The 27173-nt window shown below is 37.2% G+C and overlaps 2 protein-coding genes across 15 annotated transcripts in view; one reads left to right on the plus strand and one right to left on the minus strand.

The window, feature by feature from the left end:
* The window catches only part of CFAP95 (cilia and flagella associated protein 95), a 192658-nt gene extending 181957 nt beyond the window's left edge, over positions 1–10701 (minus strand). For 12 of the 14 annotated variants that reach the window (XR_010945003.1, XR_010945002.1, XR_010945001.1 and 9 more), the window contains exons 1-2: positions 10527–10681; positions 5119–5225 (exon numbers count right to left, since the gene is read on the minus strand). The gene's annotated coding sequence lies outside the window, so the exon portion shown is untranslated. Of the gene's footprint in view, positions 1–5118; positions 5226–10526 lie in introns of all 14 variants that reach the window. The other 2 variants (XM_067744204.1, XM_067744201.1) reach the window with 1 other exon arrangement.
* A 25-nt stretch (positions 10702–10726) lies between these two features.
* Positions 10727–27173, plus strand: part of PTAR1 (protein prenyltransferase alpha subunit repeat containing 1) — a 48136-nt gene continuing 31689 nt past the window's right edge. Inside the window, exons 1-2 of the mRNA XM_067744196.1 lie at positions 10727–10885; positions 20730–20899. Coding sequence (XP_067600297.1) covers positions 10800–10885; positions 20730–20899 — 256 coding nt within the window. The 5' untranslated portion in view covers positions 10727–10799. The remainder of the gene's footprint in view (positions 10886–20729; positions 20900–27173) is intronic.

Raw genomic sequence — 27173 nt, forward strand, 5'->3', positions numbered from 1 at the left:
AGTGCCATTTTGGAACCCTCCCTCTAGCTTATTAGTGCTGGGACCTAGTCCTGCCCACTAGCTGGTGGGCACCAGTCCTGGGACACCCCGGGCCAGGAAGCTAGCTGGGTGGGAACACAACCCCACCAACCAGTAGGCTGGCTGCTATAGGACCCCCCAAGGTTCCAGCCACCCTGGGACTTGGCACCATCCACCAGAGGACGCAGGACCCAGCCCCACCCCCAAGTGCAAATCAAAACTACAATGAGATACTACCTCACACCTGTCAGAATGGCTATTGTCAAAAAGACAACAAATAAGTGTTGGCAAGGATGTGGAAAACAGGGAACCCTCATGCACTGTTGGTGGGAATGTAAACTGGTGCAGCCACTATGGAGAACAGTATGGAGATTCCTCAAAAAACTAAAAATAGAACTACCATACAATGCAGCAATTCTACTCCTGGGTATTTATCCAAAGAAAACAAAAACACTAATTAGAAAGGATATATGTACTTCTATGTTCATTGCAGCCTTATTTACAATAGCCAAGATATGGAAGCAACCCAACTGCCCAACAATAGATGAATGGATAAAGAAGATGTGGTATATATTCACAATGGAATATTACTCAGCCATAAAAAAGAATGAAATCTTGCCACTTGTGACGACATGGATAGCCCTAGAGGTATTGTGCTAAGTGAAATAAGTCAGACAGAGAAAGACAAATACCATATGATTTCACTTACATGTGGAATTTAAAAAACAAATGAACAAACATAACCAAACAGAATCAATGTCATAGATACAGAGAACAAACAGGTGTTTACCAGAGGGGAGAAGGGTGGGGGGAGGAGGGAAATAAGTGAGGGACATTAAGAAGTACAAACTTGCAGTTACAAAATAAATGAAGAAAAAAAGAGAAACCTGACTGCACTTTTTTTTTAAATCTGTGTTGTGACTTTAATTTCTTTTTTTTTTTGGTAATAAAAAGTTGACTTTTTAATTTGAATTTGTCTTTTTTATTTATTGGTCTGAAAGGCATTTCAAACATATTATAATAATATATTGGTGTAATTTAATTGGTGCAACATGCTTTATGGCTCCAATCAAAACTGGTTTTCATTCATTCGATTGGTTTGAGCCCAGGATAGCCTACAGGGAAAAAAAAAAGCTGGATAACCACCCAAAGTGTTTGTATTTTCATTGGAAACTGATTTTTGTTTTGTTTTATTGTTTCTGTTTTTATTTTTAAATTAAATAAACTGCCATGAACTGAAAAAAAAAAAGTCACGAGTATGAAATGTACAATGTGGGGAGTATAGTCAATAGTTATATAATATCTTTGTAGGGTGACAGATGACAACTAGTGGTGATCATTTTAAAATGTAGAGAAATATCGAATCACTATGTTGTGTACCAGGAACTAACGTAGTGTTACAGGTCAATTATACTTCAAACACAAACAAACAAACTCATTAAAAAAGAGATCATATTTGCAGCCAACAGAGGTGAGGGGTGGGAGGGAGGGAGAGTTAGATGAAGGCAATCAAAAGTACAAAGTTCCAATTATAAAATAAATAAGTACTTGGGATGTAATGTACAATTTGATAAAGATAATTAACACTGCTGTATGTTACAAATGAAAGTTGTTAAAAGAGTAAATCCAAAGTGTTCTCATCAAAAGGAAAAAGACTTTTTTTTTCTATTTCTTTAATTTTGTGTCTATCTGAGATGATGGATGTTCACTAAACCTACTGTAGTAATCATTTCATGATGTATGTAGGTCAAATCATTATGTTGTACACCTTAAACTTATACAGTGCTATATGTCAATTATATCTCAATAAAAAAATGAAAAAATATTTTTAAAAATCTTACCTGCAAATAAAATATGTTGTCATAATACACACACAAAAATCAACTTTTGCTTTATTTGTGATTAGTGACTTACATGTAACAAATCCAAAAACATCTCAGTAAGACTGTTGTATGAATCTAGATAGAAATCTCTGCTGTCAGTGTGGTTGTATGTTGAAATTTCTTAGAGTTAAACACCTTACTTTCTTTATTAGTTAAAAATCCATCAACTAATGATTTGTGGCTTTACGCCAAATTTCTTTTTTATGTACACTTCAAATGAATGATTGTGCCGAATGACAATAGACTTCATAAACTTGGCAAATGTACAAGTAAAGACCAGAAACAAAAAAACCCACATTAATCCTATCTATAAAATATATGGTCCCTTAAAAACAAGTAAAAAGTTAATAGTTCCTTTGTATATAATGCAAAAGTAAAATCTGAAAGAAACTTGTTTTGTCACCACTTTAAAGTAACAAGACATAAATGTATTGTTTAAATAAAATACTGGTAAATAATTAATACTGTTTAATAACTTACTGTGTAAATAAAATAAACTCTTTAATAAAATAACCTGTTTAAATAAAAGTAATTATGCAAACCTATGCCATAGACCTCTTTACCCTAAGTGCAGGTCCACAGCACACTGAGATTTTTAAGGGGGTCAGATAGCATAACTGTTCCTGTAAATGAGTTAATTCTAAGAGGTAATTTAATTAAAGTAGAGAAGTGGCATTTGAACTGGGCCTTTATTTGTTCATTTGACAAATGCTGAAGTGCTTACTATGTTCAGGTAATATGCCAGGTACTAGGAAAACAAAGATGAAATGGATTCCCTCATTTTATTATGTGATAAAACTAAGAACTGTGTATGTATAGATACATGTGTGTGCTCAATTTACGTAGGTATGCATAACTAAACATAGTATAAAGTAAGGAGAGCACCCTTGAAAAATGGGTGGATTTCAACAGAGAAGCATAAACCCCTTCAACGGCTCCCTGCAACCCTTTCAGAAAAATTTCAACTGCCAAAATATGGTCTCAAGTTTCCTCACGATTCAGCCTCTAACTAAATTCCTAGGTGAGTTCCTCTACAGCTTCTTTATCTATGCTACATGTTGGCTACTCTATCCTTTCTTATTTTTTTCCATTTCTTTTCTTTCATTCATCTATCCATACATTTACATATTAATTGAGAGCCCATTATATGCAAGGCAAGGTACAGATACACAACACTGAACAGGAAAAATAGGGTTCTAGCCCTTGTGGAGTTACATTCTATAGAATGATAAAGATATTGAACTAATTAGACAACTGTTAATTGCATTTAATATATGCTACAAGGAAAAAATACAAGAGTCTTGAGTATATAATGAGAGCTTTAGTCCTTTTTTCCTTTTAGGTATTTGACTTCATGTGTAGTAACAAATATGCTACATGCCTTGGCAAAACACATACATGACAGAGGTTGCTAGATAAGTTCTTAAAACATTCAGGGGCCTGTCATGATAGTGAAACTTCTAAGAGTACAGTAGTCTGGGGCATGTCAGGCATGTCACAATATTTCTATCAACGTGAAGGACAAGTTGCTTCATCTTGTACACTCTACCACTGAGAGACACATGGGCCACTTTAGATTCAGGAGGCAATATGTAGTCTATTCAAATGTTCTAGTTGGAATAATTGACTGAGTAACTCATAGTTCTGAGTGGATCCCAGAGCTTCCATGCAAGCTGATTTGGGGCCATATGACCGAGAAGATCCAGTGGTAGCAAAAATTTTTTTTTAAATGTCATGGCAACACTCTTAGGGTTTTGGAAAAAAGCCTGTCCTCTACTATTGATAAATATTAGCCTTTTGAGAAACAGTTCTGGGTTTGCTACTGGGCTTCATGACTAAATACCTGACCATGGGACACCATGTAACCATGTGACATGAGCTGTCCTTGGTGAGCTGTTCAGTGTGGTACAAAAAAGAAAAAAGAGGATACAGAAAGTAAGAAAAATTGGAACTAAGCAATCATGCTCATAGCTGACATCCAGGTGAAAGCAATACTAAATCTGAAATCACTTTACAAACACTTTCAGGTCAGTAAAAGTTATTAGCTTGGCCTTCTTTCAATTTCTGAGACATGCTATGTAAACTCTCTTCTTCTTAAGGACTTCACACATACTGTTTCCACTAGTGATGAGGCTCTTCCCCTGCTTTTCACAGGGCTGGTTCCTTCTTATCTTTCAGGTCTCAACGTAAATATCACCACCTGGAATAGGTTTCCCTGACCACACTGTCTAAAGCTCTGCTCTTACTCCACACTGTTATCATCTAGCATGGTGCCTTGCTTTTACCTTTTGTGCCATGTATTACAATTTTTCATTATACATTTTTCTGTTTACTTGAATATTGTGTATCTCTTCCACTAGATGGTAAGTCCTACAAGAAGGCAAGAATAATGTCTGTTTTTCTCACCACCGTATACCTAGCAGCAAGCACAATGTCTTAAACACAGTAACATTCATTAAAATTTGTGGAATAAATAAGTACAATTACTTGGAGTTTCATCCCTCAGAGGTGGTATTTAACCTTCTCCTCCTATGAACCCAATACACAACATTTTGCACTGTTCTTTTTTGCACACTAATGGTGATTTTGCAGACTTACCATAGAAATTCAAGTGCCTAAAGCCAGAAGATGTTAATTGGGGAGTTCCTCTTTGGCATTCCTTCCTAAAACTCAGACTGTCAGTCTCTATAAATACTATACTACAAGTTAGGGCATAATTCAACATTTAACAAAGAAAGTTCATCATTTCCTATGGGTGATTTTGGCCTGTTGTTAATTTTGATAAGTGTCAGAGGTGGCTTAAAACATGGAAATAGGAATAAACTAAGAAATATGGTATATTTTTATTATAAAATTTCTGAGTTGAAAAATTAGCTTAAGAAGTGAGATGAAAGAAGAGGAGATATAGCTCTGTCTTACTTTTAGGCAGTTACCGAAGAAGTCTCAACTAAACTTCTTTGGTAGTAAAAATGAAGCTTTTACTACTTTCCTAAATTTTCAGTTATGATTTTTTAACCTAAGTCTATTACATGATTGTCATATTTACACTGAAGAATAAGAAAAACGCAAAGCAAAAAAATAACTCCTTAAGAATGTACTCATATTAGGATACTTCTTTCCCTTAGTCATCCACTAAATTGCATATTACTAAGAAATTCCTAGAAAAATTTGACATCTTCAGTACATGAGAAACATTGAATCCATCATAGAGACATACCCATCTCCCTAGCTGTTTCCACATGCAAGGCCTGGATTGGCTCTTTTTCTCTCCAGACATTTTCTCCTGTTCTTTTCTGAAGATTACATCATGGGTTTCCTGGGCCTCTGTGGTAGGGAGAAGAGGATAAAGGAAAAGGATGACAGTTTGGAACTATCAAATGTCAAGAAAAATAAACCAGTTACTCAGCAACAAAAACCATATTATGCAACTAGTATCTTCATTCCTCTATCATCATGGATTCCAACATCAGTACTAACTGATCATTTAAAGTCACTGTCATGATAAGCATCTTTATAACATTTACCTACTTTGTCTGGTTAAAAAAAGTTCATGTTTTGATTGGGAAATTAATTGTAATAGCAGTATAATTCTCTTTAGAATATTAAACAATAGAGTTTCATTTTGAAAGTTAGTATTAAGCTTCATCTTATTTTACTATTGTGTTTTAATACTGATTTACCTGTAATGATGTTGTGTCAACTCATAGAAATAAGTAATAATTTGTATAGTGCTTCCCAGTTTAAAGGTGCTATCACATGCATTTTCTTATCTTTATCTCAACAATTATAATAGTGAAGTATTACAGGGAACAATATTCAATATCTTATAATAACCTATACTGGAAAATAATCTGAAAAAAATATATATATGTGTGTGTATATATATAACTGAATCACTTTCCTGTACACCCAAAACTAACACAATATTGTAAATCAATGATACTTTAATTATAAATAAATAGTAACAATAGAAAAGAATAATGAAGTACTAGATATATCAACTAAGTACAAGAATAGATGTCATTTGCAATTCATGATTTTGTGACTTTAAAAAAAATAGTTCTTGATCATACATGAAGTTTTGTATTTGGGAAAATAAACCTACACACACTGAGGCAAGATGTATACCAAAACTCCCCTAAGTTTAATGTACATGTCTTTTTAAATTCATTTATTAATTTCTATTCCTTTTCTTGAAATGGTTTTTAATAAAAACTTTACAGATAACATTACTCCTACTGATTTTTCTTAAGAATTCATAAAAAGACATTGATATTGTGACTTCTTGACTAGTATTATATTTCCCTTCTCCTATTTCTTTGTAAGTTCTTTGATTTTAAATTTTAGGAGTGATTAAGGTTGAGGTTTGGTATACTATAAGTATATATTTAGTCACAATGGTAATATTATAATGAAGCACTTAAAATTGAGCACTTAATTATTTTAATGGAGGAAATAAACTTGTTTTTGTAATAATAGCACATGGTAAAAACATGTTTAGTACTATTTACACTCTATCTTGCATAATGTTACCATAGTAAAATGGACTTCAATCCAAATAATGGAGTAAATAAATGACACATCATAGTGATAAAAGTGATAATACAGAGCAAAGATGAAAACAGATTATAAGGTCATCTACAACTCTGCACAAAGGTAATTACAGTTGACCCTTGAAAAATAAGTTTTTTTTTGCCGTTTATTGATTTTATTTGAATTTTATTTTATTTTTTATACAGCAGGTTCTTATTAGTTATCTATTTTATACATATTAGTGTATAGATATCAATCTCAACCTCCCAATTCATCCCACCACCCCACCCCGCTTTCCCCCCTTGGTGTCCATACGTTTTTTCTCAACATCTGTGTCTCTATTTCAGCCTGCAAACAGGTTCATCTGTACCATTTTACAACAAGAGTTTAAACTGTACAGGTCCACTTATACACAAATTTTTTTTTCAATAGTAAATACTACAGTACTGTGATCCAGGTTTGGCTGAATCCCCAGATACTGAACCACAGAAAAGGAGGAATTGGAACCAGGGATATGGAGGGCTTACTGTAAATTATACTCAGATTTTTGACTGTGTGGAGGGTCAGCTCCCCAAATTCTCATGTTGTTCAAGAGTCAGCTGTACTAGGTCTGTCATTAAAACCACCAGCGCCCTCAACACATACATTAGGTTTTTCATTGTAGAAAGTCTGGAACAACCAGAGTAATATAAAGAATGTATATTTATAGGTCTTAATTATCTCTAGTAGTTCTATCATATGGAGATAACCATTGTTAACATTTTAGTTTATACCATCCCAGTCTAATACTTATATATATAATTATATTTATATTATGTACAATTTGTTTTGTATATGATGAAATAAAATTCATTTTTTATGGCAAGATGAGAAAAGTTTAAACATAAAATTTTTCTTTGCCTGGTTGGGCTTCCTCCCTCCCCTTTAGCATGTGTTGTGAATTTGTGTTAGCCAGACCTCCTTAGGAGATAATGTTCCTTCTTAACCTCACAAACAGTCACAACTCCTTCAGAAAGAAAATAACCTTCCTTCTTAATATTGTAAGGGGCCATGATAACCCATGACCACTACTCGCTTTGTATGTGTAGATCTGGATTGTGTAAACTGTCAATGATACATTATTTGACGTATCTCAAATAATGTATCATTGATTATATACATTTTGAGACACCTTGTCTCAAAAACTTATATAACTGTGCATTGAACTCTAATAAGTGGAACAGTTCTCAGAGCTTCCTGAAAGACTATCTCCTGGGTTATAATCCTCAGGTTGGCTTGAATAAAATTTTCCATTTCTTTCTTAGATCAACTATTGAATAATTTTTTGTCAACATATATATATGTTAATGCAAGTTCGTGTGCTCAATGCATAGTGAGGCCAAACAAACTGAAACTTCGGAGTGTGGAGCAGAGAAAGGTTTACTGCAAGGCCATGCAAGGAGATGAGGTGGCTCAGGCCCTAAAAAGCCCTGAGCTCCCCAAAGGGTTTCTGCAAAGCACTTTTAAAAGCCAGGTGAGGGAGGGGGGGTTGCAGGGTATGTGATCAGCTTATGCATAGTTCTCTGACTGGCTGACGGTGAGGTAGCAGGGTGGTGTCACAAGGGTTAACATTATCAGTCCTTAAGCTCCAGGAGGCCTGGGGCTATGTGCTCAAGGTCAAGTAGTTTCTTCCATTTGGTGAGGGGGGTGGGGGGATGTTCACATCTGGAAAACAACTCAGGAAATTTGCATCAAATACTACTATCTAGGTACTTCATAGAGGAGCTAAAGCAGAGGATATGGGGGAAGGCCTGTCCTGGGAAGGCCCCATGGGGTCCTTCTCGATTACATATATAATTGTCTTGTATGCTGTTTTGGTACTTGTTTTTGTCATTATATATCTACCTTTACCTCCATCATCAAATAGTCTTCTAAAATATGAAAGGAATAATTTTGGGGAGATTAAATTTTAAGCGAGTTATGGTTGCTTAAAAATCAATCTGTAAGAAAATTATTATGCATAAGAGTTGGCTAATTAACAAATAAATATATCCATGTTTTTATTAACATATACTTTAAAAAACTTCTTATATTACAAAAATTTTATTTTGTTCTTCGCGTTACTTAGAAAATAAAATTCTCCTATAAATATACTTCCTCCTAAGCATTTGCTACATATTCTCCTAGTTACAATGAGCTTTTAAATGACTAAACAGTATTTTATCATATAGATTTACTGTAATTTAATCAATCCCCAAAGTTGGGCATTTAAGCTATTTAAAATATTTCATTATTAGTAAGTGTATTTTGCAGATCCCTGAACATAAATCTTTGAATTCTTCAACAAAATCATGCTAAATTCATCATATCCTATTCTTATAAACATATCATTATTAAAGTCACATGAATTTCAATTCTCCTTTGAACCTCAGCTTCCTTATCAGCAAAATAAGGGGATTGGGTCACAGTCCTAGTATGCTCTAACTATAAAAAATTCAAGTTCTAAACATAGCAGATCTTTAATAATTGGGTGAAACAATTTGTGAATTCTTAGAAGAAACATGAGACATATAATTCACACCTTTCAAATGAAGGTAGTGTGTGTGTGTGTGTGTGTGTGTGTGTGTCTGTGTGTGTGTGTGTGTGTTGGAAGGGGACACACCGAATCATATAGGATGTTATCTTCCTGGAATATCAATTTCACTTCAAGATTTGGGAATAAAGTTTGCTGTTGCTGTTGTTTTTCCTGTTAAATATATTAGAGTGAAATACAAAAATCACACTAATTTTTAAGATAAAAATAAATTCTTTGAAAAAAATGTCATATTTCTGAGTGTGTCCTTTAAGCTCTGCCCCAGAAGTCAGGATTTATTTCCCACTTTTATCAGGAAAGGATGTAAGGCTCTGATTAATAGAATAGGAAGAAGACTTATCAGTGAATTCAAACCATTTCAGAACTGACTACATTTTAAGAGTAATTAGGACATTTGAAGTTGTCTTTGGCCCTGGAATCTAAACACAAATTCACTCCACTGACTCATTTGAGAACTTGTCAATATGTTAAGGTTTGTTTGACTTTACTAAATCAAACCTGTCCATCTTACTTTTCTATAATTTTATGAAACTTCTAGCTCATTTCTTTTAAAACCAGAAGGCCAAAGTCCATACAGCAGGTGTAGCCTTTCTAAACGTGCCCATAGGAGTATCGACCACTGAATATAATTTATATTTCTCATTCACTGCTTTATAATTTTGCATCCAGTGGATGGTTTTTACTCTCACAATCATCAACCCTACTTCAAATGTTCTACATATGTTTACATTAAACATTGAGTTTGCTTTAAAAAAAAAGTTTCTAAAAGACTTCAAGGATTAAGTAAAAAGAAACAAAAGCAGCTGGATTTTTTCTAACACAGAGGTTGAAAGAAAATCTGATACATGAAAATTTGAATAACAGCATTTCAAAATCCAAATGGACTAGAAAGCCAGTTTTTCTTATAAAAATTATTTGTAGCAAGGCAAATAGCTATTAAGAGCAAACCTTGCCAGGGACTTGGTTTTTTAACTCCAAAACTAACACGCAACGTTCATAGGACACCAAATGACGTGCAAAGCAAGGTACACTCGATGTAGAAAATCTAAAAAATACCTCTGTACTTCTACTCCCTATATGGAGAGAGCAAATAACTTTTCCTTTCCTTTCCTTTTTCTTCCTTTAATCCATTTATTAAATTTTTTAAATTAACTTTTTGAAAGCATCTGCTTAGTGGCCGAAATTGGCACGCAGGTACAAAAGCTTGAAGTCACCAATACGGTCCGACTGGGCCTCATTCCGCCAAGGGTGTCTCTGGACGGCCTCATCCCTCCAACTAAGAAAATACAGGGAACAAGCTCTCAGAACGCCAAGGGACTAACTGCTTAAGAGGATCTTCACTCTCGGTTAAACTTTCCTCCAGGAGCATTCTGGGACTGGCTCCTTTCCAGAACAGCTGAGGACGGGTGCTCTGGGCAGGGTATTCAGGCCAGACCCTGGCTCTGGGAGTGACCTTAGGACCCCTCCCTCCTCGGTCCCCAATAGACCAGAAACTAAAATAAAAAGTGTAATACAGCAACCTGAGGTAACTGCAAATGAGTCTGCAGCATCTTCTCGGGCGCTTAGAAACTCGCTTACGAGAGGAAGTCAGGGACCAAGCTGCCAGCCTCAGCCTCGTCAGGGACCACACACCAGCCGACCGCGGGCTGACCCGGAAGTGCTCGGCGGCGCCCTCCACGGCGGGGGCAGGGGCGCGGCCAAACCGGCGCTCACGCGCGCGCTCCCCGGGAACTCCCGCGGGTGGCTCGGCGCTCTCCCGGAGGCGCTCCCGAGCCGCCGCGGACGCCGCCAACATGGCCGAGACGAGCGAGGAGGTGGCGGTGCTGGTGCAGCGGGTGGTGAAGGACATCACCAACGCCTTCAGGAGGAACCCGCACATGTGAGTCGCGCGCCGGCGGTGCCCCCGCCTCCGCCGCCTCCGGGGGTCGTCGGGGGCGGGAGGGGGCGGGGCCAAGCCTCGAGCCGACCTCGGACTGCAGGTCTTGACCCGCTGCGCTGCTCACAAGAGCCGACGCAGCTGGGTCGGGGCCCGATAGTTGTCGGACGCCGCGGGGCCAGCTTTCCGCTACCGGAACAAGCTCTCGGGCGAGTCCTTAGAAGTGACCTCCCTCCCACCCCCTTCCCAGGAGTTCACGAAACTCGAAAGACTTCACCCGTGTGTCCACGTCCCACATCCGTTTAAGGTACACGGTGTGGGTCTGTATGTGCTTTGTTAACACAACTCTTTTGAGGTTCATCCCGGACCTTGGTAAGAAGGGGTTACTGATCATCTTATTCTCCATGGGCCAAAACCCCCTTAGTTTACTAGCCGAAGGTAGCTTGAGGCTGCTTTTGACTTTCGCCTCATCTGTCCGAAAATTGTAGAGGAACTTCGATGAAACATTTTGTTTTGAAGGTGAACAGGGCATTCTCAAGAGAGTAGCTTCTGTAGACACAGGTTGGGTCTGGTGGGAAGCAGATGAAACCTCGACACTTTTTAGCATTAGCTGATTCATAGTTACAGGGAGCATATTAATTGTTTTTTTATTCAAACGCTGCTGCCCTCTTTAAGTAGGACACCACAGAACTGACACATGTATCTTTCCCTCCTTCCTTTCCATTTTACTTGGAGTACTCCGGGAAGATCCGGTAAGAGACTGTATTCTGTCTGATACTTCTGCTTTTATGTAACGAAAAAGAAGCTATTAAAGAAGAGATATATCTACACATTGTACAAAAGAGTAAGGAAGAAGCAAGAGTGTAGCTATTTTCCTATCCATCCTCCCTTCATCCTTCCTTCCCTCAAGAGAAAGAAACATGGAATCCAGTTTTACATTGTTTTCACTTTACCTAATTGCTTATGGAGTTTTGTTTTTTTAAAAAATATTTTATTCTTTAAACTGGAACGCATGAATTATTCTTTTTAAGCATTCTAACTCCTTAAGCTTTTCCGCTGAAAAGAGGTGCCAAACCTTCATCTAAATGAAGTGTTCTTTTCCTTCAAGGTGATGCCCTCAGATGTCTTGCTCCCTCGTGGCACACAGTTGGAGACCTGCAACTGTGCCTCATTAAAAACAAGACACTGCTGGCCTCAAAACACACCTGCCACCTCTGACAGCGTCCACTTCCTTTCCCCTTGTGACTGCTGCCTTTTTCAGAATGAGAGTGTTTGGAATGATTTCCTGGCAGTAACCATAGTGGGCACTGGGCCTTCTAAAGAATGCTTTGATGCCTTGTTGTATATCAGTCTTTCAGTCCCCTTTTGAGAATGAGAGCTTTAGTGCAAATAAGAGACATTCTCAAAAAAAAAAAAAAAGTTGGACAAATGAAATGACTATTTTCTCATCATTTGGGGTTATTTTTCTTAAAGAAATTGAGGAGGTTAGAAGTCTAATAAGTACAGTAATCATCTTAGTTTGTCTTCTTTGAAGTAGACTAGAAAAGCATCAGTATTTCATATTTGAAAAAACTTAAGTTTGAGTGTTCATTGGCCTGGCAGGTTGACACAGTGCAGTTTGGAACACATCCCAGTTCTTCTGGATCATATTTATTGAAACTCATAAAGGACTTTAATGCCCCCCCAATCGCATTTTTTATGAGATCTCATCAATGTGCTCTGTGCCAGTGCATAACTTATAATTATTAATAAACATTTGGGTCATTCAGTATTTTTTAAAGTTTGAAATAATTTGAGCATTTGAAAAAATATGAAATAATGATATAGATCTGAAAATTTTAAATAGTTTAACTCATTGTTTAATATTAATCTTCAGCTATATTTTAGTACATATTCCCTACAGTAGCAATATCTCCAGTAATATTACAATGCGTCTTTTAAAATGTCTTATAATTTGGACTTTTCAAAATCGCTCATACTTCCTCCCCTCATCTAACCCTTTTACTTCCAAAATACATATGCTCTATTTCTAGTTAAAAGAAAAAGGCATCATTTACCTTCAAAGTTAGTACCTAATTACACTTTTCAGTATTATAAAAGAAAGTTTTTTATTCTTTTTGTTTTCCTCTTTTCTACAAATACAAGATAGATCATAATTTTATTAGCCAGCATCTACTACAGTAAATATATTGACTTTGTCTCTGGAAATTTCTAGCCAGTAGGAGTTGAAGATATAATGGGTGAAATGTGGATTTTGTTACTGGTGGGTATGGATAGGTTACCCTTTCTCAGCCTGTTTCTGCTTTCTCTCTCTTTTTTTTTTTAAATTAATTTATTTAATTTATTTATTTTTGACTGCGTTGGGTCTTCGTTGCTGCGCGCAGGCTTTCTCTAGTTGTGGTGAGCAGGGGCTATGCTTTGTTGCAGTGCGCGGGCTTCTCGTTGCGGTGGCTTCTCTTGTTGCAGAGCATGGGCTCTAGAGGCTGATGAAAACATAGGAAAATCACCTCACACAGTGTCTTGCACTTAGTTGCCACTAGGTAAATAGTAGACTTAACCTGAATCCCTGTGTTCCTTAGGAAATATATTGGCCAACTGAATGATGAATGTGAAGCACTTTATAAACTGAAAAATACCATGCAAATGTTGTTTGTGTGGTTGGCTCCTAGAGAATACTTTGGAAAAATAACTGAAGGCTTGACCCAGCGACAGGTATTAGCTTAATGTACAGATGCTGTGCTAGTGTGGAAGACAGCTGTTTACAGTGTAATTAGGGTCATGTCAAAGTTCTCTTATCCAGAAAGTTATTATTTTTTATTACTCTGTAATATTTATTGAACTCTCACTGTTTATGTAGCTACCATCTTCACAGTATGGAATAGGAAGAAGTATAAAATACAGTTCTTGTACTCAAGGCCCTCAGAAATATCTGTGATGTTGGAAATGTTCTTTATCTGTCCTGTCCAAATGGTAACCACTAGCCATATATAGCTATTGAGTGCTTGAAATGTGGCTAGTGCGAAAGAAGATCTAAATTTGAAGTTTTATTTAATTTTAATTGATTTATACATAATGGACACATATGCCTGGTGACCACTGTATTGCACAGTGCAGGTCTAGGTGGAGACCTAAGACTTGTATGTATGAACAGTGCATTTACCCTGCAAAGCCGTTTATAATAAGGGCTGGACTAGCAGTATGGTAAGCAAGTCGTACGTGAGTCTATTAGTAGTTGAAAGGGAAGCTGGGTATGTCTGGGCTAGTGCTTTTAGGGGAGGTGGGTTTTTGAGTGGCACTTTGAAGGCAAGGTAGGATTTACAGTCTTGGAGACCTCTACAAGAAGCAGTGAATGGACTAAATTCACAAAATGTGATTGAAAAGATAAAGTAGGGACAGATTATGGAAGTCCTTGACTATCTGACTTAATTTCATTCATTCCATCGGTGCATTCAGCAAAAGAATGTTTCTATTTGATAGATACAATGCTGGTCTCTAGGTATATGGGGCTAGGATTGGGGTATAGATTGATGAACACACCACACTTGGTCCCTGCCCAGTGGAACTTTAAACAAATCAACACACAAATTATGAAAAGAGCCCCAAAGGATAAGAAGGATAGTTTGAAAGAATAATAACAGAGAGGACTAATTTAGGATGGAAGGTCAAGATAGTTTTCCTGAGGAAATAGCAATTAAATTGAGACATGAGGCTTGGATAAGAGTTGGCTCAGGGAAAATATACTTCTTAGGCAGTGGGTAGGCCCCAGTGAGAATTTTTGAGTAAGGCAGTAGTAATGAAAGGCAGTTTCAGATCGTCTGCAAGTTGAACTGAAGAATAGGAAAGCATAGAATCTTAATTGACTTCTTACACTTGATTTTTATCTATTTATTTGAACAATAGTATACTTGTAAAAGTTTGGGTTTGCAGTCTCACAGTACTGGATTTGAACCTTGGCTTGTTATTTACTAGCTGAGTAGTCTCAGACAAGACTTTTTCCTCATCTATAAAATGGAATTAAAATTCCTACTTTATAAGATTAATGTGTGGAATAAATGAAATAGTGTATGTAAAACCTAAAACAGAGCATTGCATATAATAAACACTCAGTAAACAATAGTAATTTGTGTATCTGTTTTCTAAATAGGGTCAGTAATATAATTTCAGTGATAGTAATCTTTAGAATTGAGAAAGCTTATGAGGTCTCTAAAATTTCTTAATCACCGGTAAAGTTTTAGTTAACAATATGCAAGGGTCAGTTCTTTTAGATACTTTTCTAACTTTTTGGTCATTCTGGAAAGAATTCCAGTTTGAAGGAAAAAAATAACTGTTAGATTAAAAAGATTTGTACCATTTGCCGAATCTTGGGCTGTTTTCTCTTCAGTCACTCCACATTACAGGGTTCAGTTTTAATATTTGGGGACCATCCTTACCTCCCCGACAGGAAGCTGGTCAATATTACTTTTGTAAATAAGTGGACCGACTCCAGTTAGACTGATGTTTCTGGAAAGTACAGACAAGAGAAGCTGTCTAAACATGAGGAACAAGGTCAGTATCAGTGCTGTATGAACCTTGAACTTCATCTAGAAGTTAGTGGATCCCCATTGTGAAGTGAAGCGCTAAGGGAGATATACCATGCTGTGGATGATCTTTTTAAGTAAATATGTAGGTTCATTCCATGTTGCTATTCCTTTGGAGCAGCCTTCAAAGGTAACCTACAAAGTGAGCACTGTGGTTTCTCGTTGAAAAGATTGGAACTTGATCGCTGTCTCAAATTTTCATGTTTGTAAAAACCCATGACCTTGTTAATGCTGATATTTACTTGAGTATCCTGGTTAAGCACCAGGAATCTAAATTTGCCAGAAACCTAAAAATAAAGAAGAATGGAATGTGGTGGTAGTGAAAGAGTCAGAAATTTCTCTTATGAGACTATTTCATAAGGAAATAACTGGAGATGTATTTGATGTTTATAGCACATTCATTGTACCCATGAATGATACAAAAATTATATAAGAAAATGTTTAATGTGAATTGTTAAATTAAAAAAAAAAAAGAATTATAGGGGCTTCCCTGGCAGTCCAGTGGTTAAGATTGCGTGCTTCTAGCACAGGGGGCACGGGTTCCATCCCTGGTCGGGAAACTAAGATCCTACATGCCATGGGGCACAGCCAAATAAATAAATAAATAAAATTTTAAAAAGGATTATAGAAGAGTATGTCCAACATAATCCCACTTTTGTAAACTACTTAGAAAAAAAGGATGCATACCCAACATTAGTGGTGGTAGAGGGATGACAAATGACTTTTAGTTTTTTTTCCCTGAATTTTCCAACTTTGGGTATGAAATTAGAATTTAAATAGCCAGAAATCTTGCTAGAACTCTAAAAGGAGTTAATCTAAAGCCTGCTTGCTTTCACTGATGTCTTTATTTTCATTAGTGTCAAGGGTTTTGGGCTAAATAGTAGGAGATCCAGATTTTGAATTAAGCCACTAGCACTATGACCTTGAGTAATCACCTTAACCTCAGTGGATCTCAGTTCCCTCATCTGACAAAATGAGAGACTGGAGGAATGAAGTCCCTTCCAATTTCAAAATGATTCTGGAATTCTGTTCTAAATTGTCTGAAAAAAAGTGGACTATGACCTAAGGGACTAGGCATAGGAGAAATCTGAAGTCAAACACACTGTTATTTGGAATCTTACTGACCTACCTTTATGAAGTACATGTTATATTTTTAGGAAGCAGCAAAGCATTGTATCTTAGGGTCAAATAACTCGACAAAGGCTTAACTTTCTTCGCTTTAGCTTCCCATTATCTGTTAACCAAGGAACTTTTCTGGTTGACCGCAGGCTCTTAACTGAATTAATGGTAATATACTTCATCTCTGCCTGGTACTTTGTAGCTTACCACGGTCTTTACATTGTATTATTTGCTTTTCATGACTGGCAGGGAAGGCATTGTCATTTCTGCATTTCAGATGAGGATACTGATGGCAAGTGCCTAGTCAAATTCACATTGATCATTGGTAGAACAGAGACTAACTAGAACCCTGGACCTTAGAAGGTTGAGTGCTTTTGTCTCTACATCCTCCTACCTCTCTTTTAATGTTTCTTTTTTTTTCATAGTGCTTCATATTCCCTGATATGACCATTTTCATTCTCTTTACATGAGAATAGCTTTTGGGTTTCTCAGTCATAAAATTTGAAAGCTGGATGAGACCTAGCAGCCCATTTCCCTTATTTAGAAATGTAATGCAATTCCTCTATTTTACAAATGAAGAAATTGAGGTCTACAGAGGCCAAGTGGCAGGAGATAGAGATATCGATACATATATAGAGAGATAATCTATATCATATTGACAAAGCTAGGATTTGGACCCACTGCATTAGAAGGAAATCAGAGGTAATGTTCTTTTGGAGAGTCAAGAAGTGATATTCTTTGAAAACTATTTGAATATTATCACTGAAGTGCATTGATAATCAGCGTTCCAGTAGCAGTTATTGAGCACCTGCTATATCCAAGGCATTCTTGTTTTTTAAAATTATTTCTTGGAAGGATAATAGCCAACTAACGCAGTGTGTTTTTATTTGTGCAGATGGTTCTGTACTTTCATTTAGGTACCAGATTATTAGTTGGGCATTTTATGTGTGGTGTAAATAGTGAGCAAGGCAGGTTTTTACATTGTGAATTTAAGTAAAAAGTCCTCCCCCCACAATGGACTATACTCAGAAGCTAGGATTCTTTTATTCTTGTTACTCTAACATTCATATTGTTGACTTTTGCAGTTCTTTGTAGTGTTGTAGGTGGTTGTTAGATCTCAGAAAACAGACTTTCTTGAAATAATTACACTGAGTTTATTATTTTTTAACTATAATTCTAGTTTTCTTAAAATATTGTTTTACATAGTAATACCTGAACACCAGAAAATACCAGCAATTCAGACATGTATTTAGTCAGTTATAGATCTAGATGTGGCTAGTTGTCCTAATAGTGTGTTAAATTAGATTAGAATTCATATCACCAAATACAAAAATATATTTTGAAATACTGGACATTGGACTCAGATGCTCTCTCAGCATTGACCCATTCTTCCTAAGAACTTCATTTATTTTACTAGAGTGGCAAAGTGTTAACATTTTGTTTTAGATATTGACGCAACTCCCCAGCAAAACCATCAGCTTTGTGTAGTCTGGGACCACCTTGTTTTATTCATTTTTGCATTTTCAGAACCTAACACAGTATCCCATTCATTGTAGTACTCAGGAAATGTTTAGATAGTACTGGCATGGTGTATCAAAACACCCCTGAGTCAACTGAGTCAGTTGTCGGGGCAAAAAGCCTTAGGTCCCAAAGTCTACTTGGGCGTTAAATCAGCTCAAAAGAACAGTTAGTGACTTGCAACCCCTAGAATACCCTCTTTTATTGATATATCCCTGTGTCACTAATGAAGCAATCAGTAGAAAGTAGGTTACTTCTGAGCTATCCAGTTTAGAGTTTCCAGGACGGATTTTATTTTAGTTCCACAGCCTCCCACCAGTTTGTGATGGTGGCCTAACAGATAAAGAGTGCTTTTCTTATAACCTGTAATTGAACAGTTTTCCTCTTTGCATTTGTCAGCCAGCATACTGTCTTGGCAGGGGAATTCAAGGGCATAATAGATGCTGTCACACACAAGCTCTGAAAACCAGTTCTTTATTCTGTTTTTTAAAAACACATTAAAAAAAATCTGCTTAGACGCTCTAAAAATATTTATGTCAACTGCTCTTGTTAAAAGGTTTCTTGTAAGTTATTCATTAATTAATGGAAGAACATACTATTTGAGAAAGGATGTTTCACATAGACAAGAACTGTAAATTCTTTGTAGTTGAAAGGAATGAATGCAGGTTTTACAAAAATATTTTTGTGTTTGCTGGTTCATTTACTGTGTAAGTCAACTGCCCTATGTATTGTTTATTAAATCTCTGCCTGTAATGTAAATTTTCTTTTTTTTTTTATTGGAGTGGATACAACGAAGTGGATCAGCTATATGTGTACATATATCCCCTCCCTCTTGGACCTCCCTCCCACCCCACCCCCATCCCACCCATCTAGGTCATCAGAGAGCACCGAGCTGAGCTCCCTGTGCTATACAGCAGGTTCCCACTAGCTATCTGTTGTACACATGGTAGCGTATATATGTCAATCCTAATCTCCCAATTCATCCCACCCTTCCCTTCCCCCACTGTGTCCACATGTCCATTCTCTACATCTGCATTTCTATTCCTGCCCTGCAAATAGGTTCATCTGTACCCTTTTTCTAGATTCCACATGTATGCATTAATATACAATATTTGTTTTTCTCTTTTTGACTTACTTCACTCTGTATGACAGACTCTAGGTCCATCCACATCTCTACAAATGACCTAATTTTATTCTTTTTTATGGCTGAGTAATATTCCTTGTATATATGTACCACATTGTCTTTATCCATTCATCTGTCGATGGACATTTAGGTTGCTTCCATGTTCCGGCTATTGTAAATAGTGCTGCAATGAACATTGTGGTACATGTATCTTTTTGAATTGCAGTTTTCTCAGGATATATGCCTAGTAGTGGGATTGCTGGGTCATATGGTAGTTCTATTTTTTGCCTGTAATGTAAATTTTCAACTTAAGTTGAGGTGGATTAAGGGATATAGAAGCCACCACAGATGAAAATGGTCAAATCCTGAAGTGTATTTTGTATTTTAACAATATTTACATATTAACATGTTTTTTATTTTAGAAATGTATAAAGAATTATAAAAAAGAAAAGAAAATATGGCCCACAGTCTCACTGATAATATAAGTTTATTAATAATCTGGTCTACATATATTTATTAGCAGGCAAACATAAATACATTTTTGACATTTTTATAATCATAAATAATATGTACAAGTAACTAGAAAATTTAAACTGTATAAAAATAAATCCCCAAAAGGTTCTTGGTATCCTTTCAAGAAATTTTTTAGTGCATCTATATATCTTTTTAAAAGATTATACAGGGACTTCCCTGGTGGTCCAGTGGTTAAGAATCTGCCTTCCAATGCAGGGGACGTGGGTTTGATCCCTGGTGGGGGAACTAAGATCCCACATGCTGTGGGGCAACTAAACAACTAAACCCATGCGCTCTAGAGCCCACACACAACAACTATAGAGAAGCCCACAACTAAGAGCCCACACACCGCAATGAAGACCCAGAATAGCCAAAAAAAAAAAAAAAAAAGAGAAAAGAAAAAGACTAGGACTTTGCCCTTAAAAAAAAAAAAAGATTATACAAAGGGCTTTGTGCTGTACACTGTATTTGGCATTTTGCTTTTTTTGTTTTATGTATGTTGGCACCCTTTCCATACCAGCATATGCAGATTTACCTCATTATTTTTTTTTCAGCTCTATAACATGGATGAACCACATTTATTTTACCAGTCTTATATTGTTTGATACACATTCAGAGTATTTCCAGATTGTTGCACTGTTGCCATGAATATCCAATGAATTCATATATTTTGGCACAGGATAATTTCTGAACAGTAGAATCACTGGGTCAAAGGGTATATGTACTTTAAAAATTGACAGACATTTTCAAATTTCTATTCAAAGATTAGACCAGTTTTCATTCCTGTAACAGCAAGTACAGCATACTAATTTTTCCATACTCTTGTCAGTATTATCAAACTTTTAAAAGATTATTATTTCTACCAATCCAGTGGTGAGCTAAATATTTTTAAGAAAGGGAAATATGTACAGTTTTTTTAATATTCTGTAGGATATGAAAATTTTTGAAAAGGCTAGTATTCTTATCTTTAATTCTTTTTTATGTTTTACATATTAAGAGATGAAATTGGCCTGATCCCATGTCCTGAAGCTAGGTATAATCGGAGTCCCATAGTCCTGGTTGAAAACAAACTTGGCGTGGAGAGCTGGTGTGTCAAGTTCCTTTTACCGTATGTCCACAACAAACTCCTTTTGTACAGAACAAGAAAGCAGTGGCTGAACAAAGATGGTAAGTATGGAGTCTATCCTCTTTCTTTGACTTTTAGAAGCAGCATGAAATATAGTGGGAAGAACCCTCTCTGATGTTGCCATTCCTGGATTCTAGTTCTGGCTTTTTCATTCACTGCCTGGGCAGGCGTTTAACGTTTCTGTCAACTGAGGAGTTTGGACTCATCACTCGTTTTCTAATTTTGCATCCATGATGATTCTGTGGAAGGTGCCTCAAGCAGGGTGCCAGGCCCTCTACTGCAAACAGATTTTTTTTTTTAATGTATTGAGGTCATTTGTAAGATATTTGAAGAAAGCATCTCAAGGCTAAAAACAGTTTGAAAATCTGTGAAGTGAACTCTAGTCCCTACAAGCTCTGATTCTCTGGTTTCTAATCCTTTAGTAGGTTATGAGTAATAGAACTCATTTAGTAACAGTCCAAATGAGATAACCAAGGTGTGATGGTGGTAGTTATACTGTGAACCAGGTCAGTGGTTTATGATGGTGCTGTTGTACTTTGACTCCCAAGTAAGCTCTGGCCCACTGTGTTCTGTTCCTATGCTGAAATGAGCAAAAGAAAACCATCCTATTTCTTCATTTTTTCTGCTTCTCCGAGGTAGTTCTTTGCTGCATCAGACAATCCCTATTCATCCCACCTGGTGTCTTTTCCTTGTTTTCCCCCTGTATGTGATGTTAAGCATCCATGTACACAAATTCAGTTTACTTTTTAGGTAAACGTAGGATCTGAGTTCTCACTTTTTTGGAGAGTGCTCATCCAAGACTATATTCTTGACTGTTTCTGTAAAGCTCCTTCCCCTTCCCACATACAGCAGTACCTTCAAAAGTGCTCAGTATATCTGGTAGCTAATTTTGAATAAGAACTTTGTTTCTTAGAGAATTTTAATTATAAGTTCAGTAGCCATTACCGAGGGCCTACTCCTACCTGAAGCTGTTCTAAGTACTGAGGGGGATAAAAAGATGAATAATACCTGTTTCCTTTACTCAGGAAGCTTACAGTTGAGTGAGAAACAATCTCTTCATGGAGAATAGTGTTGCCAAAGGGGACATGCCAATTTCCTTGTGTTCCTCTTGGCATTGTCCTTAATATACTTTCATAATAGGTTAATAGAACTTTCCCGTTTAGACCAGTAGAAAAGGTAATCTGATTTGAAGATTTAATGTGAAATAGTTTCTATTTTCTGTTTCACTCAGTCCACTGATATATATATTTCTTAATTATAAGGCTATGTCTAAGTTTATGGCATAACTTAAGTTTGTGGCAGAAACTTAAAGGCATAAGTTTAGGCATAAACTTAAAGTTAAGGGCATTTATCTGTTGTTAGCCCCCTTTCATTCTCCATTCCATTACCCTATAGTAGTTTTCATCAACATTAAGGTACAAAGTAGCACCATGTGAATCCATCAAGTTATTTTTTTGCCTAACAGAGCTATATTGTGTATGTTCTGGCACACAGAAATGTATAATTGAGCCAATACGTAACTAACTCTGCAGGGGGAGACAAATGATGCTCTTGTAGAGAAGAAACAGTATGAATTTGAAAGTGTCAAAGGCTGTCATTTCAGATCATCAGCTTTTGCCCTTTCATGTATGCTAGCCCAACCTGCCTTCTTCCTGTGGTCTTCCAAGTTCTTCTCTCCATTTCCCTGTTTCTTGTCTTTCTGGGCAGTGCACTGTAGGCTTTGCTAAATCTCCTCATCATATAATTTTATCTTGATAGACCCAGGAGAACCCAGGCAGAAGATCAAATGGTTAAGCTCACTCACATGAATTGCTGACATCTAAGGTTTGAATTCTGATGCAACTGTGCGTGTATACAGAAGCAACTTGATTTTATCTTAACCTATATCTTCATGGAAGTAGTTTTCAATTTCACTTTTTGGGGGCAGCGACAGTATAGTTCAATGCGGTGTCATATATTACTCAGGTTGTATATTGTATTATTGGTAAAAATATGGAAGTGAGTTTCTGATGTGATAAAAAAAAGATACCTGAAAATGCAGACTGACTAACATAAGAGTGTTCTGCTAAACTTGTGAACTGAAGAACACAGTGGTGAATTTTGCTAAGGAAAGAAAGTTAAAAGTATTAGGAAAAAAGAAGTCATTTCATGAAAATGCTATACTTTTTAAATTGTTTTTGTAGAAAGTATACATATAAGAGCCAAATGAAGAAAGCTGGCAGTTTAAGAACAATTTCAGAAATGCCAGTGTCTTTGTGATAGATCATGCCAAAATCCTCGGCATTCCCTTAAGAATGTATTCTGTAACTGCAGGTGACCTTTATTCTGGGCATATATTTTTTTTCTTTTTAACCAAACTGAATTCATGCTCTCATTAGTGTGCTGAATTCCTTAGATGTTTGAAAATCATCTGTATTAGTCAGGGTTCTCCACAGCAACAACCAATAGAGATTTTATGTATATATATACATAAAACGAGATTCATTATGATGAATTGGCTCACATGATTATGGAGGCTGAGAAGTCCCACAATCTACTTTCTGCAAGCTGGGGACCCAGAGAAGCCAGTGATTTAATTCAGTTTGAGTCTGAAGGATTGAGAAGCAGGGGAGCCAGTGGTTTAAATCCCAGTCTGGAAGCTGGAGAAGATAAGATGAGGTGTCCCAACTCAAGCAGACAGAGGAAGCAAAAAAGGAGTCAATTCTCCTGTTTTCCTCCTTTTGTTCTGTTCAGGTCCTCAACAGATTGATGTTCACCCACATTGGGGAGGGCAGTCTACTGAGTCTTCAGATTCAAATGTTAATCTCATCTGAAAACACCCTCACTAATACACTCAGAAATCATGTTTAGTAATGTTTAATCTGTGCACCCTGTAACCAGTCAAGTTTAACCAAAAGTAACCATCACAGCCTCCCTGTTTATTTACTTAGAGAGAAACTAATATTTTTTAAAAGTGTGCTGCAGTAATAGCCATATTTGGTTTGGGAGAGGGGTGATACTGTAATTCTGATTTATGAAAAATCCATGGCAGAAACAAAAAGCAAGAGAGAAGTCCATAGCAGTGGAGTCCTGACTGAGTAGTGCTCTGTCCCGCACTCTATCTCCAAGTCAGCGCTTCCATCTTTTTGTTGTTGTTGTTCTTCCCTCTTTCTCACAATGCTTGCTCTCAGTCCATCACTGAGCTCTCTCTTATCTCTTCATTTCTTATTTCTCATCTGGATAAATATTATTACCTCATAGTTGGTCTACTCCATTTTCGGCCTCTCTTCTGTAATCCATGTCCGTCATGCCACTAGTCAGTCGTTTCAAACACTTCTTAGAAACACAGTTTGAAAGATGCTTTTCTGAAATATGTATCCTCTTGTCTCATGATGCCTAGAGGGACAAGGTAGAGTCATTATCCTTGGCATGGTATTCAAGGGCCTTCACGATCTGTCCGCAGGCTGTATTACCAGCTTTTTCCTCTACTTTTTTTTTTTTTTTTTTTTGCTGTACGCGGGCCTCTCACTGTTGTGGCCTCTCCCATTGCGGAGCACAGGCTCCGGACGCGCAGGCTCAGAGGCCATGGCTCACCGGCGCAGCCGCTCCGCGGCATGTGGGATCTTCCCGGACCGGGGCACGAACCCGTGTCCCCTGCATTGGCAGGCGGCAGGCAGACTCTCAACCACTGCGCCACCAGGGAAGCCCTCCTCTATTTTTATATTTAGCATCAGAGGTTGTAGACTCTCAGCCACCAGGCTGAAGCCAGCCCACATGTTTATTTCATTTTGGCTTGTATAATGTTTTAAAAATTGTTTTTAAAACAACTTTGTTGTTGGTTAAACATTTCAAATCAGGATGAACTTCTAAAATTAGGATGGAAATATGGATTTCTGCCTTCACTTGAAAAATCAGAAGCCTTGGATGCATCCGTTTCTGTGCAGCAGCAATTGGCTGAGGATCATAGCCTCTGCTTTTCTTGACTAGGCAAGCCTATTCCAGTTGACTGCAACCTCCTCATGTCCTTCAGACACTGAGGCAGTGTCATTTGCTACTTACCAGGTTTGCTTTGCCTCTTTTTTGCCATTTATTTGAGCCCTGGAAGCATTTGAGTTTGCAGCTGTTTGATGTACATTCCAGCCACAACAAACACTGTTCCATTCTTGGACTTTGCTGTGTACTACTGCCTTAATTCCATGCCTTTGCTGAGGTCAGGTTCAGGTCTAATGTTGTCATTATTGTTGTGTTTGCCAACACACACACATGTGAAGCCTCTTGACTGCTCCAGGAAGCAACAGTTACTCCTTTGCACTCCTGTGGGAGTCCTTATTCATACTGCATGCATAGTAGAACTTACCAGACTTTACTGTAGTTGATTATTTAAACAACATTTATCCCAGCTAGATTGTGGGTTTGTAAGAAAGAGGGGTTATAGCTTGTCTTTATTTACTCAGCACTTTTATGTGTTCAATAGACATTTGTCAAATAAGTAACAAGAGTTTGGTAAGCAAGAGCTTTTAGCTTAGTCTGGCTATTGATTCAGTGACTGTATTCTGTAATAAACAGGACCTTTCTGATATTTACCACTAGCCTCACCTCAAGCCTCTCTTGTTGTGGTAACCTGAATGTATTTTAGAGGAAGAGATTAATTAATCCAAGTTGACCTTGGATTTATTTTTAGATGCATGAAAACATATCTCTGTTAGAGACATGTGTCAAACCCAGTGTCCAGTACCAGGTGACTGCTCACCTTGGGCCATTTCTAGAATGCATTGAAGCCAAGAAAGCATATTGGTCTTTCTCTGACTTTTCTGTAACATCCTTAAATGTTCTCTTTGTTACAGCTGAAATTTAGGTACTTTTTTTTCCTGTGTATAATGTGCCCTGATTCATTTTCTCCTTGTGATGTGATGATGAGCTAGTCATATATTGGAGTGTAACAAAGGAATGGTTATTTGCTGGTATATGTTCTGGTGTTTGGAGAGACATCTGTTTAATTTCAAGAGACTGTAGGGATATCAATAGCTCACATCTTGGTAAAACTGCAAAGAAAAATGGTATATAGTTGATGAGATGGAGAGAGTGAAATAGTCAACTGTTGATTATACATGTTTATCTTTAGATCTTTGGTTCAACACTCACTTGAAGACAGCAAAGTAATTGTAGACAGTGTGCTAGGTTGGAAAGAGCATCTTCTTTGCAAGAAAAACAGAGCTGGATTTAGACTCAATTTATCAGCACACTGAAGTCATTTAGCAGTGATTTTAGGCAAATTACTTAACCTTTTCCTAGTTCCACACCAAAAGAAGAGAATTCTCACAGGTCTCAGAGGGTTGTTATGAGGATCACATGAATTAGTGTATGTAAAGCACCCAACGCAGAGACTGGCATGTCATTGACTCTCAAGAAACACTAGTTTCCTTTCTCTCATTTATCCAGAGCCAGTGAGGAAGAAGAGCAGAAAAATATATATAATTCAGTAAGGATTCTTTAATTATGTCCAATATTTATAACCTAGTTACTTCTCCTTCATTGGCCCTTTTCCATTTCTGATATTCTACTTCACCCCCACCTCTTGGATCTGACTGGAATGCTTCTTAAAGGAGGTCCCATCTGAACTTAAGTCCTGAATCAGGAAGAGTTAGCAGTTTATCAAAGAGGAAGGGGGAAGGGCATGTGACTGTCTGTGTTACTAGGCATTACTGGTGGTTGGCCAAGGCTGTTGATAAGTTTTAAGTGTGTTTAGAGAACAGGGGGGGTTTGAGAAGGATCCCTCCACTCAGCAGTCGCTGCTCAGCCAGCTCAAGAGATTCTTTTCCTCCCTCTGGTGGCATCCAATCCCAGTATCATTTGTAACTGGGCTAGGAGATACAGGCTTTGTAACAGGAGTTATCACTGCGTGCTTGCTGTGTGTCAGGTATTGTCCTAACAATTCACGGGTATGAATCATTTAATACACCCATGAGGTAGTACTATTATTAGCTCAGTTTTACGTATGAGGCGGACACTAAGGCACAGAAAGATTGATGTGCCTCGGAACTTCCCAGTCAGTAGTAGAGCTGGGCTCTGACCCAACAGCTGCTGTTGCCTTGCTAGGGGGAGACCCTCCAGTAAAAGAAGTGCTCTTCACACATCCACAAAGTGAAAAGTGGGGACTTCGGTATTTTCTGTGTTAGTTTTTGCCTTGTGCTGCTATACACAAGTATCTTGTGGAGGATGAACTCCTCTGCATTTATGGGTGGGGAAGGAGAGTTGCATTAGAAGTACAAACAAATAGCAACTATGATTGGTCAAATACACATTTTTTTTAATGCAGAAAGGGAGAGTCCAAGAAAC

This window comes from Pseudorca crassidens, chromosome 7 (genome assembly GCF_039906515.1).
Source record: "Pseudorca crassidens isolate mPseCra1 chromosome 7, mPseCra1.hap1, whole genome shotgun sequence".
In the NCBI taxonomy this organism is placed as follows: Eukaryota; Metazoa; Chordata; class Mammalia; order Artiodactyla; family Delphinidae; genus Pseudorca; species Pseudorca crassidens.